General features: G+C 32.5%; 1 protein-coding gene across 5 annotated transcripts in view; it reads right to left on the reverse strand.

The window, feature by feature from the left end:
• ADK (adenosine kinase) overlaps positions 1-20,538 on the reverse strand; it is a 518,777-nt gene that overhangs the window by 244,321 nt on the left and 253,918 nt on the right. For all 5 annotated transcript variants that reach the window (XM_008696067.2, XM_008696069.2, XM_008696071.2 and 2 more), the window contains 2 exons: positions 15,032-15,204; positions 11,871-11,979 (listed from right to left, as the gene is read on the reverse strand). In XM_008696067.2, the coding sequence (XP_008694289.1) occupies positions 11,871-11,979; positions 15,032-15,204 (282 nt within the window). The remainder of the gene's footprint in view (positions 1-11,870; positions 11,980-15,031; positions 15,205-20,538) is intronic.

The following is a 20,538-nucleotide window of genomic DNA, read 5'->3' on the forward strand; positions in this document are numbered from 1 at the left end:
TCCAACTATGTAGCATTTGCTAATATCAGGACAATGTCAGAGAAAAAGATAGTATGAGTATGTCCTAGAAGTCTAGAGGGTTCCCTCCAGCTTCCAGAAGCTATTTCTAAGGGGTAGAGAGAAAACACATGATGCACACAAGAGTTTAGAGTCAAATGAGTATACTAAGCAGCTGAGAAACCTGTGTTAGTCTGAAACTGGGTAACAGTAAATATGAATTTATATATGAACTTGTCTTCCTGAGTTAATTATTAGAAGGAAGAAAATGGTTTTTTATTTTTTCATCACACTTTACCAAATATATTTTTTTAAAAAAAACTTCATCTACTGTATGTCATCCATCCAAATAAAAAAATTGACACTTTAAAGAACTGACCCCAAAACATAGTTATATTACATCTAGAACAAATAAATAACAAAAGCTTGAAAGACCTTTTTAAAGTGCCTGCAAGAAAGAAACAGGTAGCAGCAAGAAATCAAAATAGACTTATTACAACTTCCATTACATATGTCAAAGAACAAAGACATAAATTCATTATGTGTCTAATTAGGAACAATTGTATCATTTGTAGCCATAATACCTGAGTATCACTGAAATTATTATGAAAGATGTAGATATAAGATTGAATCCAGGGGCCACAGGGAATAACCGCTAATGGGTACAAAGTTTCTTTCTATGGTGATGTGAATGTTCTAAAGTTAGATTATGGTGATTGTTACAGAACTCTGTACATATTCTAACAATCATTGAATTGTACACTTTAAACAGGTGAATTTTATGGCATAAAAATATCTCAGTAAAGCTGTTATAAAAAGATTAAAGCCAATTTTATCTAGGATAGACAACAGAACACATGGGTTAAGTTATTTAAGATTTAAACCTCTATAATGTGTACAGAAAAATATGTTGAAAAACAGACTTATGCATACAGATACGAAACTATTTATGTCCAGCTTACATAAAATTTCAAAGATATGGCAACACATAAAAATGTACACGGCCATCATGTTTATAAATTTCCCCTCTCTTAATCATGTTTATTAAAGAGATTTAGTAAACATTTCATCTTCTTAATCAGTTGCTGACTGGTCTGAAATACATAAATAAAGTACATGGAAGTGGAAACATTTCAGTAGATGGTTTGTTAATTCATTTGGGGCTCTATATAAGGGCCTACTGTCTTAACAACTAAGTGCTATACACATGTTTATTTTCTTACCATTCTAAGGCAATTAGCACATAGTGTGGTTTCTAACCTCCTATAAATTCCAGGGCTTCATTATAATGCCACAAGACCAAAACACAAAAATCTCCAATCTTTATCTTTAGAGCTCAAAACTTCTTTAACTAATATATCTTACTTCTACAAAGTGAAAAGATTATTCTATTTAAGTAAAAATAATCTTACTTTAATATTCCCTCCCCGTATTAGAGTTCTACATTTGACAACATGCCAAAATAAGACTTAACGAAAATTACAGAAATTCAGGAGTAAATTGCACAACTTGGAGAAAACATTTATCTACAAAAATCGCAAAGTATTAGCCTAAAAAAGTGATAACGTTATTAGCATTTAATGTGCCCCCGCAAAAAATCTAGAGAAATTGGAAATGAATACATAAAGAATTTCTTCAAGGAAGAAGTAAAAACATTAATCATTTGTGCAGCTCCCAGAACATCAATACACACACATGGAAAATTCTTTAAAGTTAAATATTGAACTCTAATGCTAATGCTTAAGAAGCCACATAATTAACAGTCTTTTTCTTGTATCTCTCTGTATTATATCTGAACTTTAAAAAAATGTCTTTACCACATAGTTTTGGACTTTACTTGAAAGTATACCAAACTGGCACATAAAGTTTTAAATCACTGTATGACAAAAATTTGGGTATACTAAGTGTCAGGAATTATACACAAACATGAAATGCTCAACAGAAGGAAAAAAAACAAACCCTCTACATATTTCTTCTCTTACATTTTTTTTTTGAGTTTATAATATTTAAGGTAACCTAAAAGTGTATTTTCAAATAAAGACTAAACAAGTCATATTAACCCCTAATGAAGTTAATGAAGCAGTGCTGAATAGGATGGTCAAAAACTCGGGCAAAAAATACAGAATAAATCCAAATGAGGATCACTGATTTGACCAAAATAATCAGAGTTCTAATATTTAACAGTTGAAAACTGCATTTAGAACACAGATAAAATGAAGAGTCAGTGGTAGTTCAACCATCCTACCTCCTTAAGCAATAATCTCAGAAGAATATTATAAAGATTAGTTTATAAATTCCAAAAAGTGTTTTGAATTCTATCTAAATGTTTCATAAAGAATTGTGATATCATAAATCAGATGTCATTTACAAAATAACTTAAATTTTTAAAAAATTCCATTAGTTTACTTACTCTACCAAAGTATATTTATTTTAAAAGTACAGCTTTCAAAAGATAGTATTACAAAGGTTTTTTCCATAGTCTATTATCATTTAAGACAATAAGTTTAAGTAACTGTCCACAAGTTAGTAAAACTTTCCTATCTTCAACTGTCCAGATTTTTTGGGGGAGGGGTGGGGTATAAATCATAAACATACATATTAAAGTAATAGTTACCTTACATTTTTTACATTACTCCAGTTTCTATTAGGTTACCATTACAAGACAAATTCACTGACTTTCACTAGAACCTTTTTCAAATCTTTTCACAACAGAGCTAAGAATGTCAGATGATACATACTACATTTTGAGCATAATCAAAACAAACTTTAAAATTCCTAGCCAAGTTTTACTTGTAAGTATATCTTTTGGTAAATATTATCAAAAGATAACCAAATCCTAAAAAAACAGTAATTACATATTTTATTATACATTCATTCCAATTTGGAACCACATTCATAGAAAACATTGCTAAAAGAAAATTTTCAAATATATGATCTCTTAGACTATATTTCTTACAACTTATCACAACACCTCATTTTAAGGATGTTAGTTACTGCTTTCAAGCAACTGAGAAAGATATTTAAGTGTAACTGAGTCTAAATAACAGTTCTTTTTTTTTTTTTTAAGATTTTATTTATTTATTTGACAGAGAGAGACAGCCAGCGAGAGAGGGAACACAAGCAGGGGGAGTGGGAGAGGAAGAAGCAGGCTCCTAGTGGAGAAGCCTGATGTGGGGCTCGATCCCAGAACGCTGGGATCACGCCCTGAGCTGAAGGCAGGAGCTTAAGGACTGTGCCACCCAGGTGCCCCTAATAACAGTTCTACTAAGATAAATTAGTACTCGTGGCATCATTAAAAATTTTAGTAGAAAACCCAAATAGGCCAAACGAAATGTGAGATGTAAAACCCAAACAGTAATTATTACTTGTCCTTCATATACAAATACTATTTCTTTCAAAATATAAACTCTAGTCCGTTCTTCCAAGGTTGTACAGTTCTCCAAACCATGTGTCTCCTACTCATCTCTAATCATACCTTCTTTTATTCCAGAAGTGAACATTAGTAACACCTTCTTGAACACCCTACTCTCACAAAAACCATATTCCTCAAAATGGTAGGATTCTAGGCTGAAAAGAGATAAGCGGTCAAGACAGAGTTATAAAATAAGCATAGAGAGGGGAAAAGAGATCCGTAATCAGCCATGGGAACTGGAACAATCACAGAAAGAAGAAAATAAACATAGTTGCCAAAAGAAAATTACAACTGCAAGTCCCATAAACTCAGACAATGATCGACAAACTATGATTCTCTGTTCTTTCATTTAAAGGGCTTAATTTTCAATCAGTAAAAAAGGGAACAGATCTAGCTAAATCTATGGAGTAAGTTATAAGATACTGAAAGCTTTTGATAATCCTATTTCTTAAATATCTGTTAATATCTCAAGTTTAAAACTTTCCCCATGATAAGTCTAAACTTCCAAGGTGATTAGTATTTGAAACTTGGAAACTTTTCTCAAAAAAAAAATACATTAGAAATAATGCATAGATTTCTATGCAAAATCTCACTGTATTCACAATGTAGTCTAAAACACTATAAAGGGGTGACTGAAAATATTAGAAAAAATTACTATAACATTAGTAATTATATACAGATGAACAGCTATATATTTACTAAGCTGAGAATTTTAAAAATTATTTTTAATTGATAAAATGTTGGTAACTAAAGAATTTTACAGAATCTAAAATAATAGTTTGGGGAACTTATGAGGCTGAATCAACCTCAAGACCAATTTAAAACTCATTTCTCAGGGCGCCAGGGTGGCTCAGTCATTAAGCAATGAACTCTTGATTTTGGCTCAGGTCATGATCTCAGGGTCATGAGATCGAGCCCCATGTAGGGCTATGCGCTGGGCACGGAGCCTGTTTAAGATTCTCTCTGTCTTTCCCTCTGCTCCCCAACTCCCTAAAAATGATAAAACTCATCTCACCAAAACTTGAAATTTTTGCTGTTACTTGATTGTTCCCTCTAACAGATTTATGAGTGATGTTTTTTTTTCATTCTAGCTTTCAAACAGTTCAAGAAAGAAAAAATAAAATTTGGGGACAGGAAAAGAAAAAATTAATGAGGTTAACTGAGAACTAAATCTGCATTTTGAAATAAATACCATGTTCCATGAAAGTCAGTATAGAACAATAGACACAGAGATAAACCATGGTTAAGTTAATAATAAGTTCAAATTCAAAGAGAAAGTTAGCTAGGCAATCTTGCAGAAAAAGACAGTCATCTAAGAAAGGTAAAGAAAAATCAGCCTGGGGATTTCAGCTTCCAACCAAGATGGAGTAACAGGAAATGGATTTATGCTTAAACAATTTAAACTTAAACAATTATAAAAATGGAAAAAAAAAACCCTGTATGTAACAATCTTCAGACACTGAATAATAATCATACAAGGAACAATATCAGGTGACTCCTACAATTGCTCAAACTTACTCCCTGAAGACAGTTTCCAAGCTGCAGTTCAGACAGAGAGAGCCTTAAGTAGAGTCATTCATCTCCACTTGAGGAGGCCACGGTGGCCAGCACATGCAAGGGCAGATACTAGACAAGACAGAGGTGACAGAAAGAAGAGATTTGAAATGAAAACTTGAGATCTGCAGGGGTTTCCCACTGAGTCTTCAGCACATGTGCATAAGGCAACAACCCAATGCCAAAGTAAGAGCCAGAAAAAACAAAAAACAAAAAACCACGTGGAATAAAATTAGTAGGCAAGGATATTAAAACAGCTGTTATAACTACATTACGAAAGTTAAAAATGAGAGACGGCAACATGAGTATGTAAAGTAGTCATGGCAGAAGTGAAGAAGGCCCAAATCAAATTTCCAGGGATGAAAACTGTCATGTCTGAGGTAAAATCTACACTGGATGGGATTCATGGCAGATTAGACATTGTAAGAGAAATGACTAAGTTTAGGACACAGCTATATTAATTATACAAATTTGAAGAAGAGAGAGAGAAAAAATGTAAAAAGCATACTAAGGTAAGGGACATTCCAAGGGGCTTATTAATAACTGGACTTTCCAAGAGGGGAAGGGGATGGAGAGAGAATATATTTACAGAAAAATTTTCAAACTGAACAAACCACATTCACAAGAAATATAAAGAAAACCATACCAAGGTACATCATAGTAAAATTGCTTAAAACCAGTGATAGAAAATCTTAAAAAGCAGAGAAAAAGAGATAGATATGGAGAAACAATAAGGATGACTTCCTTTCTAAAAATAATGCAAGGCAGAAGACAGTGGAGAAACAGACTGTATATATCTTCCAACAGGAAACAAAAACAAACATGGTGCATACAACAATGGTTTTTAAAACTATGGACATCAAGGATGAAAAATAGTGATCTTTGAGAGATGGGAAACCATCCAGGTGAGCCCTAATACTGAATCAGCATACTGCTTGTGAGAGTTCCCAGGCTACAGCAAACAGACGCTGAAATGGGAATGACAGAGCCCCGGCAGTCAGGGAGACAGAACTGAGGGTGGGAAGAATGGAGCAGTTAGAGTGCAGAGGCTAGAACAGCAGAGAAGAGAAAATGTTAAAGAGAACACTGGAAATCTGCAGATTCCTCTTGAACATTCATCAGATCAGAACTTAGGAACGAGCCATCCAAAAGAATGAGAGGGAAAAGGATTAGAGGAAACAGTACCCAGGGCACACATAATTCTGGGAATAGTGTCTGTTTCCACCATCTAGAGCAGAAGAACTCACTATTAACGGGGCATTGAGCAGAGCACAGGAAAGCCTTGCCTCAGTAGTAGGGAACATGTAGCTTTAGACCAGGGTTTCTTAACCTTGGCTCTACTGATATTTAGAACTAGATGATCCTTTATTGTAGAGTGCTGTCTTATACACTATAGGATGCTTAGCAACATTCTTGTCTTATACTTACTAGTATCAACATTCACTCATCATAATAATAAATATCTCCAGATTTTGCCAAATGTCCCTAAAGGGGAAAATTGTCCCTGGTTAAGAAACCACTGCCATTAAATAAATAACACTCTGGACTCACCTAACAAGACATAAAAGCAAGATCAAAATGCATCAGACTTGCCCCAAGTAACATAACTGCATCCCAGAATAAACCTCAAGAAGATTTATCAATGACAGCTAATGATTACTAAACCTACAAAGAGAAAGGAAAACATAATCTTTAATAAGGAGGATAACTAAACCTTAAAACTACCCCAGAATCAACACAGATATAAAGACTAACAGAGAAAGACATCAAAATAGTTCTTTTAACTGTATTTTATGTGTCCAAAGTAGAGACAAAGAAGAAATAAAAGACCCAAATCAATCTTATAGATATGAAATTAACAAATGAAATGAAGAATACTCTGTATGGGATTAATGACAGTTCAGATATTACAGGAGAAAATATTAGTGAACTAGAAGGCATACCAAAAGAAACTATCCAAAGTAAAAAACAAAGGAAAAAAAAAAGAATTCAAAAAAAGGAAAAGGGTGGCATCACTGAGCTATGAGACAACTTCCTGGGTAATTTGAGATGCAAAGGTGGGGGCAGCTGGGCAGAATATATATTTAAAATAATGGCTGAAAACATTCCAAACATAATAAAAATTACAAATCAACAGCTGTAAGAAGTTAAGCTCCATATACAAGAAACATGAAAAGAATACACTAAGGCACAATATAATCACACTGATCAAAACCAGTGATAAATAAAAAAAATTTTAACAGCAGCCAGGGATGGGGGCATGTGAAATGTTTCGTCCAAAAGAACAAAGGTATGGATGTCAGATTTCTCATCAAAACCAATTCAAATGAGAAGACAGTAAAGCAATGTTTTTCAAGTACTGAAAGACAAAAAAAAACTGTCAACCTAGAACTGGCAAAAATCTCTTTTAAAAATAAAGGTGAAATAAAGAAGTTTTCAAACATACAAAAGCTGAAAACATTCATCACCAACAGACCCAAATATATGAAATGCTAAAAATGTTCTTCAGGCAGAAGGAAAATTATACCAGATGGAAATCTAATTCTAAGCAAAGGAATGAAGAGAACTGGAAGTGGTAATTAAATGAGTAAATATGTTTTTTAATTGTTGAAATTTCTTTAAAAGGTATTTGACAATTTAAACAAAAATAATGTGTTACAGTGTTTATAACATGAGTAAAAGTAAAATTTGTCTGTTGTATGGTATGTCAATTATATATTAATAAAGCTGTTTAAAAACTTAAAATTTTAAAAAAGGAAAATGTGACAATGACAGCATAAAGGCTTGGAGAGGTGAAACTGAAGTATGTTATTGTAAGATTATTATACTATATGTGACAGTTGATAATATTATGTAAAGGCAGACATGGCTCAGTTGGTACAGCATGCATCTCTTGATCTCAGGGTTGTGAGTTCGAGACCCACACTGGGCAGAAAGCTTAGTTAATTAGAAAAAAAAATGAAGGCAGAGAGTGATGAGTTAAAGATGTATACTATCAATCCTAATGCAGTCACTAAAATAAAAAAAAGGAGATATTAAGGAGATATTAAAGATATTATGGAAATAAAAATACTGGATTAACCTAAAAGAAGGCAGAAGAGCGTAAAACCAGAATGAAGGACAAACAGAAAACAAATACCAAGATGAAGAAGTAAAATCTAACCATATCAATAATCACATTAAATGGGAATGGTATAAACATCTGACTTAAAAGGTAGACATTGTTAGGTTGGACAAAAATTAAGATCCAATGATCTGCTATCTACAAGAGATGCACTTTAAAAATAAAGACACAAATAATTAGTAAAAGGGTAGAAAAAGATATACCAACATATCAATGGGAAAAAAAAGTTGGACTGGCTATATTAATATCAGAGTATCAGACAAAATAGTTGTGGGGACAAAGTATAATACCAGGAATAAATATTTCAAAATGACAAGTGGGTCAAGTAATCAATTCTACACCTTTAAACACACTGTTTAAACACACTGAAGAAAAATCTGACAGAACAGCCAAGAAGAATATACAAATCCATAATACTAGTAAACGGAAGATCTCTGGGAAATCTTCGTATTTAGAAAATAAATGACATGCTTCTAAATAACTCATGAATCAAAGAAGAAAGTAAAAGAGAAGGCAGAAACTTTTACAAGCTGAATGAAAATGAAAATGTGACATATCAAAATTTGTGGGAGGTAGCCAAATCAAAGCTTTCATAGCACTACATGTCGACAGTAGAAAAAAGTGTCAAATCAATGAATTATTCTTCCACCTTAAAAAACAAGCACAGGTGGAGCAGGAAGGGGGAGTGAGGATGAAGGATGAGGAGTAGAAGAGGAGCAAATTAAATTTAAAGTAAGCAGAAATAAGGAAATAATAAAGAACAGAAATAAAAAATCAACCTGGGCTCAGGTTTCCCATAAAAAGTTGCTAGAAAATGAAGCAATATTTACAAAGTAGTACTTTGTTTCACAAAATACTACAACAAACAAGTTGTCATTTTTGCATAAAGCAACAAGAAGTAAATAAAATCTCAAGAAGAGAGAAGATGTGAGTCCTTCCTTGGGGGGAAAATGATGACAAAATGCAGCCAAATGAGGGATATTCAAAATAAACAATGAAGGAATGGGAAGACAGGGTAAAATAATTGGTGGTGGTTAAGCATTTAACTCATTTAAATGTAGACACAAGACTGTTAAGTATCATGGTTATAGAATAGAATGCAAATATTTAAATCCTAATGCTAACATGAAGAGCACCTGAAATTTATTTTTTCAGAAGCATAATTAGCTATCACCATAACCAGTAATCCTTAATCACATACTATCAAGGAGTTTGGGAATTTGGTTTAAACTTCATTGGAGGTGAAGGTAAAAGAAGATGTAAACATTTATTTAAACCAAAAGAAAATGCTGGTATATGCATATTCCATTTCAGCTTTTTTTCAGCAAAGTTTTTGATGTGAACTCTGCATTGCGGATTTACTGAATTATTTGACAGAGAAAATGATCAAGGTTTGGGATTTTCTCAATGCTCATGACCATTACTAATTTATGGAATAGTGGAAAGAAGAGCTGAGTATGTAGATCTGGTTTACATAATGCAGACAGATGTCTTAATTATGGAAATTTTTTGAATAGATATACTGAGCTGCTTCCTCAGACCAAGAAATTTTGAAATTAAAGAGCTCCCAGAATTTCAACTTGTTGAACCTCAGTAGTTTATATAATGAAAATGTGAGAAGATTGCTGACTCTACAGAACCAATATGGAGGAGCCCAACTAATTTGTTCAAGTATTGATATATCTACTCAATCTAAACTTGTGGTTTGAGCATATGCTAAGAAAAGACTACACTGGATGTTCTGACCTCAAAGGAAATTAAAGGTTTAAAAGAATGTAGAGGTATTATATATAAGTGATGAACCACTAAATTCTACTGAAACTAATATTACACCATATGTTAACTAGCCAGAATTTAAGTAAAAACTTGAAACATTAAAAAAATAAATTAAATTAAAAAATAATAAAAGAAGGGCAGAATATCTTTGCACAAATATCATTACATTTCAGAAGAGATTTCAAAGACTTTAATGAGTAAGGATTATGCTCTTAGTTAATAGGAAAATAAACAGTTGTAGAATATATAGCATCCAAGGTGTCCCATATGACTCTAATATTTTCAGAACTATTTTAAAATAGCTAAACTACACAAACTATTGTTTTACCTGCCAATGTAAAAGACCATTCTTTTTACGAAATTGCTGAAAGAGAAACTAAGAGCTAACAACTCACAGATATTAGCTGGAGTCCATTTTGATATTTGTTTCTGGTTGTTTTTGACAAGTTTCAAAAATAATTCAATTTTCTTTATTAATTTGTCCCAAAACGATCACTCTACATTTTATATAAAACTGGACTTGTATAAATAGTTAATACTATTATAAAAATTCCAATTTACCCGAAGTTGGCTAGATGCATTACAGTACATAACTGTTAAAACTCTGAGTTGTTTGCAAAATGGGTCTATAACTCCTATAAAAATTCCTTTCATCCAGGCTTGGCCAATGTTAGATATACATAACTGTTAAAACTGAGTGTTTCCACTCATAATTTGGAGTCCAATAGATCTATATAGAAATATAATTGCCTGGTAAATGTAGTTTTCCACCATAATATATTGTCATACTTCATAGCCAATATAAAAAATATGACATAAATAATGTTGAATTTTAAACCATGTGTTCTAAGAAAATCAGACTTTCAAATGTACAATGGTTTGAAATAGCACATAAATCCCCCCTAAAGAACCACACTACAAAAACATGCTCCCAAGATACTAACAAAAAAATTAGACCATTTAGCGAAACAGAAGATAATCAAGAGGGAATTTTTTTTTTATTTTTTGAAATGTTTTCTCACACACTGTCTAAAGAGCTAACATGACTTTCCTCTATAAAATCCTCTCAATGTAAGCATTTACTTGACATTATAAAGGGGCAGGATTTGCCATACAGAAGAATCAATAATAACCTTGTAAAGCCTAAAGCAGTGAACATAAACATGCTGTAGGAGACATTAACACTAGACTGAAAGAAATAATTATACTTTCAATAAACATGCTCCTACTGGATAATCAATTTTTTACACGTCTTTGCAGCTGTTTCACAGCTCAGGTAGTGAATGGCAGCAGCTGTTATATCAAAACCATATATTATATGCATATGAGGTACTTTTAATTTTTCATAGGTATCTAACTTATTTGCGATCAGCCACATTTAACTCATATTAAATAAAAACAAGGTGTTCATGGGGTGATTAATTCAGGAGGATTTTTAGTACCATCTTATTTTAGAAGTGAATTCTTAAACCAATTATTTTTATGTCAGAATATTTAATAATTCAAATTACATGCTGCCCTTATTCCTAGATTTAAGAGATTTGTCACGATCAATGTTTCTGAAATATTAAATTAAAACGTGTCATGGTAATTACTATGCAATAAACAGCAATTAAGATTTTTTAGGCAAATAAGCTCAAACTGTTTGCAGTGCATATTTATATGACTAATATTTTCCCACACAAAGCATGCATCATTCACAACAAGTAGCCTAAAAATATAAAATGTAAATTTGTAGAATTATTTCAAAAAATCTTAAGATCTTTTGATTTAATATGGAATTTGATACTTAGTTAAGAAATATCTATGTATAATGTATCCAAAAAGAGGTAGACTTAAATGTTAAGGAATACAAATAATGTTAGCACAGAATGATGTTTTTTCCTGTATTTGTAATAGAGAACCTAACACATGTTGTAAATAAATATTTAAAAATACATATCTACTAACAAACTATAATTAATAGTATAAATATGTACCAGAAATTTGAATTAGGTAAATACTTACTGCTATATAATAAACGCTTGCTTTTTCTACCAATGTCCAGTTTTTCTCTATATCAAGATGTTTTTCCTTTTTATAACAATTGGCAGCAGCAAGATTAGCCACAAGGGACCTAAATCAACAACAAAAAGCAAGTAGGCTTTAATACTATAGTTAAAGTTGTCGTGTACTTCCATACAATTAATTAGCAATATTTTTTGCAAATTGTTTTTTATATTTTAATTCTTAATTTTTCAAAATTGCTATACATTGATATTAATAAATGTAAATAAAATTAAATTTGTTTTGAGCACTTTTTGAGACTTCTATGTTGCCTTTGAGATAAAGAGATATCAATCCTTGCTCTAAATACCACCTGGTATTTTGAGAAACTGAAATTTATGTTTCCTTTGGTACTAAAATGATAAGATTATCTATTTTCTGCATTTAAATAGTTCAAAAATGCAGTTAGGAAATTAAACTATTATGTTGTTATACAAAAAAAATATGCAAAAAAAGATATATACACACACATACATATATACAACTAAACACTTATACAGTGTTTAAGTATCAACATACTATATACATTGATTATTTAATCTAATGCTTTAAAAGCCAAGTATGGGATTAACTTCACAAAACACACCTATAAATGTAGGCCCTATTTGCAAACCAATACATTTTAAAGACTGGAGTAAAATTAGTATCTATAGTTGAAAACTCCTTATTCTGGTCCAGTTGTGCAGCTGAAAAATCTAAGCAGGCTACTGCATTTAAACTCTTCCTACTCATGCCAGATAGGAATTTTTTTAATTGCCCAACAATTAATCAAATAATTATTTATGTGAAATACAAATTAATAAAAATATTTTTTCTCATTCTGACTCAGAAATTAAAAAATAACTTGCCATTTTTTCACTCTTTCTAATCAAAAGGAAACAGTTACGGTTAAAAAATGGATACATCACTTCATCACTTGAGATTTTTATAATATGGTTGTTTCCTCTGTTAAGGAAAAAAAAAACTGATTCTCTTCCAAAGCATATTTCTACTCATCCATATGCCAATTGACTACTAAAGGATATCAATTCAATTTATGCTCAATTAAATGATTAAAAATAAGAACAATATGAATCAGTATATTTATATGCAAGTATTACTATATTACCAAGTTAATTTACAAAGTCAGTCATCATGACTTTAACAAAATTTTGACTGAAATGGTTATATATAAAAATAAAAACAAACACTTCTGGCACCAGTTACGAAATTCTATTTTGATAATAAAACTACTCTTTGATAGGAAGCTACATTGTTTCTCCAAAATATAAGTATTCTCACTATCCAAATGAATGCGGTTCAGAGTTTAGAAAGAGAACCTGAATTAAGAAGACTAATGCATTATCCTAATTCTTTGATTCCTGGGTTTTGGAGAGTGGTGGTAAGAGTTACCAGCCCTGTCTAAAACAATTTATCCAAATCTTAGGTTCTATAATTTAATTGATAATGAATTTGATAGTGGGAGTTTCCCCCCAGTTTTTGATTTCCAATATTATCTGAACATTACTGATCACCATAACCATAATATTATAAATTAAGTAAATTAATTAAGCTTTTGACATCTAGGAGACCTAATATTATCATAACTGCTCTTTTAAAATAGCAATTTAGCACACAAAAACAATTTAGCGATTTTACACTAGACTGAGAGGTAGCAGAAGCAAAACTTGATCTATTTCTTGATCTACTGAGAAAAGTGCACCTGCATATTACAGCTAGTTTTAGGAAAACTGAAAAGGGAAAAGGTCTAAATAAAAATGAAATATCATTTCAGTATTTGAACAATAATGGTTTTATTTATTAAAACCTTAAATGATAAAGTTCTCCTATACACAAAAAATAAAATTACAGAAAACCTGGTTTAAAAATGGTTTTGGCACTCTAATTATTTTTAAAAGCTACATTTTAGTTATTTAATGACTACTGGCCAGAAGAGTGTCAGGTCCTTAACATACATCTGCTAAAGGTCAAGGAGTGAGCAAAGTAAGAAAGAGGAAGGGAACAAGGGGAAGAGAGAGAAAGGAGGAAATAAAGGAAGACAAGAGGCAAATAAGAAAGGAGAGAAAGAAGGGCAAGGAAGGAGACAGGGAGTGGAGGAGGATACACTAAATATTTCTAGCTATAAGGAAAGTAAAATTTCTAGTGAATCACTATTTAGAAAGAGATATTGTTGCTGATTTTAATAATATAATAGCTAGATAAGTTATTTTGTTTTTCCCTTGCAAAGGAGAAAAAAGGATGTGCTGATGAGCAACATAGTGTGTATTGAAGAAAAACCTCTATGTGGCTGCAAAAGGCGTGAATACAACCAATGTATGGAAAGTCCTGAGACACAGATTTCAAGTTCATTGAAAGAAGAATTTTCTAAAAAGTAAAATTGTATAGAAATGTAACGAATTGTTTTCTGAGTGGTGCATTACCCACACTGAAGCTGTTTGATATGGATAGAAGACTATTTGCCAGAAATGCTTTGCATGACCTAATGCATACGACAGTGGATATAATGCAGTATTTTATATATGTTACAAAATACATGAGTCTTATCTGTCTATGTATCTGAATATTCCAATCTCACGATATGGTAAAAAGAGCATTCTTTTCATCCCAGTTTCAGCAAGAAACTACAAGCACTGAAAAGAATGTTTTCCTGGGGCGCCTGGGTGGCTCAGTCGTTAAGCATCTGCCTTCGGCTCAGGGTGTGATCCCAGCATTCTGGGATTGAGCCCCGCATCAGGCTCCTCCACTGGGAGCCTGCTTCTTCCTCTCCCATTCCCCCTGCTTGTGTTCCCTCTCTCGCTGGCTGTCTCTCTCTCTGTCAAATAAATAAATAAAATCTTTTAAAAAAAAAATGTTTTCCTTATTTCCCTTTTCTGATCCTAATTACAAAAATTAGAGCCAGGGATGGATAATCTCAAAGCTTTCCTTCCACATGCCTCATGAATACAAAAGCAGGTACAACAAGGGCATTTTTTTTAAAAAGAAAAATGACATAAGAAGAGTTATTAAAACATTGAAAGCAATTAAAAACATGAGACCTAAATTCCAAATCCAGATTGGAATTCAGATTTTAGGACTGTTTAAATATCCAGTTGGAACAAACCTTTCCTTGGAATTACACTGACCTGTTGCTACCAGTGATGCACACAGCACAAGTCCCCGTTGTTTGCTCATTTTGCTCATAGTAATGAGCATCCACATGGGCTTCAGCTGCTTTTTTCTTCAAGATCTCTCCAAATGTATCTGTCCCAATGCAGCCAAAGAATGTTGCTGCTTTGTATGGCTGCTGAATCATCCACTGAAAAACAGGAACACAAATAATTTTAATGGCTTAGAAATATGGTACACATAGAATGGTGGCATAAAAGGGATGCTTTGGTAGATGCTGTGGCTGTTATGAATGGAATTCCAATCCTGTACTAATGCTTAGGATAACAAATTTGATACAACAACCCCATAAAATCTTATTATACTGCTTTCAGGGAGAGAAATAGAGCATAGTGGGGTTAAGAACTCAGGATCTAGTCACATAGACTCTAGGTCAATGCTAGCTTGATACAGAAAAATAATAGTGAATCCCAACAGAGGTAGAGTAGCATTGTCATTAAAAGCCCAGAATCTATACTGAAGACTGTCTGGGTTCAAATCTTGCCTCTGCTAATTATTACCTATCTGAGTAAGAGCATGTCACTAAACATTTCTATACCTCATTTTCCTCACCTATAAATGGAAAAATATATAAGTACATCTCATGAGGTTGTTGAGAATTAAACTAAATAACTTAATGTATATACACTGCTGAACACTGTATCCAGCACACAGTAAACGATATATACTAGCTGTGGTGGTCACTATTATTTTCATACTTGTTGTAATTCATATGTAAATTAAGCTAAACTATGCTTAAATCTGATAAATTGTTTTAAAAATTCAAGAATAGTGTTAAAAATTCTAATATCTCAGTCTTTCAGTAGTATCAAACTTTAATTTCCTTGCTATAAATTGGCAGTGGGTTGCTTTTAAAATGTGTATCTTAAAATATACCATGAACGATTATCTTTCATAATTACCTCAAATTCCTGAGATTTCTAATACTTACATTAACTACTCTAAAACCGTCATCTGTTTTGTTTGTTTCTAAAACCTGTATGAGCAAAATACCCCATATACTAAGTCAAAAGAAATCACAATCTTAACCACATTCTCAAATATTTGAATTATAAAAGAAATGCATGTATATTTGAGAGTTAAAGGGACAAAGAAACAAAAAGTAACAAAGAAAACTGTAAGATAAATATATAATAACTGTTAAGGAATTTGTTCTGAAGATACATGTCCACAAATATGAAACAACATATGCATAAGTACTCACTGAGACATCATTTGTAATGCCAAAAAGTTAGAAACAACCCAAATGCCCATCCATAGAAGACTGGTTGAATAAACTGATAAATCCCCTCAGTGGAGCATCACACAGCAACTTAAAAAACAATCAAACAACGATAAGCTATACAGAGTAGTCCATTTATAGAGAGTAATTGCCAGGATCTTTTCTGAAGATCAAAAAAAAAAAAAAAAAAAGACCAGAATTCAAAAGTGTGCCTGTATGTGTGCATGTATGTTTTAGGAGACAGCGAGAATTAAAATCATATATATCCTTTTAGTACATACACATACTCTTTGAGAATTTATACATAATTTTAAGTTTGCTTATTTTATAAAAAGAAACACAGAGAATAAACCATGAACTAATGAAAAATGGTTTTCTATCAGAGTGGGCAGGAAAGGAATCAAGAAACTGAAACAGAAGAAAGGTTCCTCTGAATGTGCCACTACACATAAAGCAGCACGTTGAAATGCTAAAATTGTAGATTTTTTGAAAGTGCAAATCAATTTGAAGTTTAAATTCAGTGGAAAACAGTGATAAAGTTGAATGCACAGAAACAAATCAAAGAAAATATAAAATTGTAACATAATCCAATAGAAAAAATGCAAATAACTTTCAATATACTATTACTCTTCAATATACTAATATAAGGAACAAAACCCAAAAAATATTGGAGAATAGAACATTCAAAATTATTGACTCAGAAGAGCAAAAGGAAAGAAAAGAATGAAAAAGAGTGAAAAAGAACTTAAATAACTGGGTGCCTGGGTGGCGCAGTCGGTCAAGCATCTGACTGTTGATTTCAGCTCAGATTGTGATCTCATGCTTGTGAGATCAAGCCCCATGTCAGGCTCCGTCCGCACTAGGCATGGAGGCTGCTTAAGATCCTCTTTCTCTCCCTCTCTTCCTGCCCCTCCCCCTTTCTCTCGACAAAAAGAAAAGAAAAAGAAAGAAAGAATTTTCGCATTATGAGAATTCCAGAAGGAGAAGAGAAAAAGGACAGAAAGAATATTTAAAGCAATAATGGCCGAAAACTTCCTGAACACAGAAATAGAAATGGACATCCAGATCCATGAGGCCCTCCAAAACCCAAACAGGTTGAATATGAATAGGGCTACACTGAGACACATTACAAGTAAATTGTCAAAAGTTAAAGACAAAGAATTTTAGAAAGTTATATACAAGAAAACCCCCATATGAATATGGGTGGATTTCTCAACAGAAACTTTACAGGCCAGGGGAAAATGAGATGAAACATTCAAAGTATTAAAAGGAAAAAAAAAAACCTGTTAATCAAGATTTCTATATCCAGCAAATCTGTCATTCAGAAATGAAGGAGGGATAAAGACTTTCCTAAACAAACAAAAGCTGAGGGAGTTCATTACCACTAGATCTAGCTTATAAGAAACATTAAATGGAGTTCTTTGAGTGGAAAGGATGCTAATTAACATCATAATAATATAAGAAGGTAGCATAAAACTAACTGGTAGTGGTAAATATGCTGTCCAAGTTAGCTTCTGTAATTTGGTAATTGTGCATAATTCACTTAGAACTTCAGTTTAAGTTTAAAAACATGACTGTAGTAAAAATAATCATAAACACAATAATCTGTAATTAGTTACACAATATAAAAATATGCAAATTGTCCAGGAGCCTGGGTGGCTCAGCTGTTAAGCGTCTGCCTTCGGCTCAGGGCGTGATCCCAGGGTACTGGGATCGAGCCCCACATTGGGCTCCCTGATCCACTGGGAGCCTGCTTCTTCCTCTCCTACTCTCCCTGCCTGTGTTCCCTCTCTTGCTGGCTGTCTCTCTCTGTCAAATAAATAAATAAAATCTTAAAAAATATATATGCAAATTGTAACAGCAATAACCTAACGTGTGAGGGGGAAGAGAAGTAAAAGTGTAAAATTTAGGAATTCTAATGAAGTTAAGTTGTTATTGGCTTAAAGTAGTGTTATAATTTTAACATATTTTATGTAAGCCTCATGGTAACCACAAGGGGAAAACTTGTAGCAATTATACAAAATAACATGATAAAAAAGTCAAAGCATACTGTTACTGAAAGACATCAAAACATGGAAAATGACCAGAGGGTAAAAATAAGGAACAACATATCTACAAAAAAATTAAGAAATAATTAACAAAATGGCAACAGTAAGTCCATACCTATTGATAATTACAGTAGTCTCCTTTTTTCTGCAGAAGATATGTTCCCAGATCCCCAGTAGATGCCTGAAACAGCTGATAGTACTGATCCCTGTATATATTATGATTTTTTCCTATACATATATATCCATTATAAAGTTTAATTTATAAATTATGCACAGTAAGAGATTAACAATAATATAAAATAGAAAAACTATAACAAATATATTGTAACAATAGTTATGTAAATATTGCTTTCTCTCTCTCAAAGTATCTTACTGCACTTTACTCTTCCTTCTTGGGATGATGAGTGATGATAAAATGCCTAGATGAGATTAAGGTGAATAACATAGGCACTGTGACACACAGCATTATGCTACTACTGATGTTCTGATGACATGACAGGAAAAGGATCATCTGCATCCAGGCCATGGTTGACTGTAGGTAACTGAAACTATAGACTAGGGGTGGTAGTGGGGTAATACTGTGTTTCAAACATAAACATATTAAATTCTCCAATCCAAAGACATGGAATGTCTGAAATAAAAAAACAAGATCCAACAAGATGCTGCCTACAAGAGACTCACTTCAGCCATAAAGACACATATTGGCTGAGAGTGAAGGGATGGAAAAAGGCATTTCAAGGAAATGGTAACCAAAACAAAGCAGGGGTAGCTATGCTAATATCAGACAAAATAGACTTCAAACTAAAAATAGTACAAAGAGACAAAGAAAGTCATTATATAATGATAAAGGGGCCAATCTATCCATAAGGTTTAACAACTGTAAATATTTATGCACCCAACACTGGAGTACCTAAATATATAAGAAAGAAACACAACTAAAAAGAGTAATGAAAATCAATACAATGATAGGGACTTTAATACCCCACTCTCAACCATGAATCATCCAGATCATCCAGACAGAGAATGAGAGAATGGGAGAATGAGAATAAGGTAATAGTGAATTTCAACAAAACTATAGAACAAATGGACCTAACAGACATATATAGAACATTCCATCCAACAGCAGCAGAATACACATTTTTCTCAAGTACATATAGAGTATTTTCTAGGCTAGTTCATATGTTAGACCACAAAACAAATCTTAGCAAATTCAACAAGGCTGAAATCATACCAAGTATCTTCTTTGACTACAATGGTATAAAACCAGAAAACAATAACAAGAGGAAATATGGAAAATTCACAAATACATGGAAATTGAACAACACTCTCCTGAAAATCCAATGGATCAAAGATGAAATTAAGGGGAATAAAATATTTTCTTGAGAAAACTGAAAATGGACAGACCAGAATTCGAGGGATGAAGCAAAAGCAATTCTAACAGGGAAGTTTATACTAATAACTACTTACATTAACAAGCAAGAAAGATCCTAAATTAACAATCAAACATTATGCCTTATGAAACTAGAAAAAGAAGAACAAACAGCCCAAAGGTAGATGAATAAAGGAAATAATACAGATTAAAGCAGACATAAATGAAATAGAGAACAGAAAACAACAGAGAAGCTTAACCAAACTAAAAGCTGATTCTTTGAAAAGATAAGCAAAATTCATAATCCTTAGCTAGACTAACCAAAGGGGGTCAAAAAAAAAAAAGGGGGGAGAACACAAATTATCAAAATTATAAACAAAAAAAAGGAGGCATTACAACTGATGCCACAGAAATAGAAAGGATCATAAGAGGCTACTATGAACAACTACATGCCAACAAACTGGACAACCTATAAAAGGAATGAAAAAATTCTTAGAAACGTGTAATTTACCAAGACTGAATGAGGATGAAATACAAAATCTGAATAAACCAATTACTATTCAGGAGATTGAATAAGTAACAAAAACTCTCTAAATGAAGAAAAGCCCAGGGCCAGATGACTTCAATGATGAATTTTACCTAAGATTTAAATAGAAATTAACATCAATCCCTCTCAAACTCTTCCAAAAAACTGAAGAGGAGGGAACACTATAAAATTTGTTTTATAAGTCAAGCATTATCCTGATACAAAAGCCAAATAAGGACACTGCTAGGGGAAATAATGGCAGGCCAATATCCTGTTAAACACAGATGCAAAAATTCTCA

The sequence above is a fragment of the Ursus maritimus genome, unplaced genomic scaffold (assembly GCF_017311325.1).
Source record: "Ursus maritimus isolate PB19 unplaced genomic scaffold, ASM1731132v1 scaffold_7, whole genome shotgun sequence".
In the NCBI taxonomy this organism is placed as follows: Eukaryota; Metazoa; Chordata; class Mammalia; order Carnivora; family Ursidae; genus Ursus; species Ursus maritimus.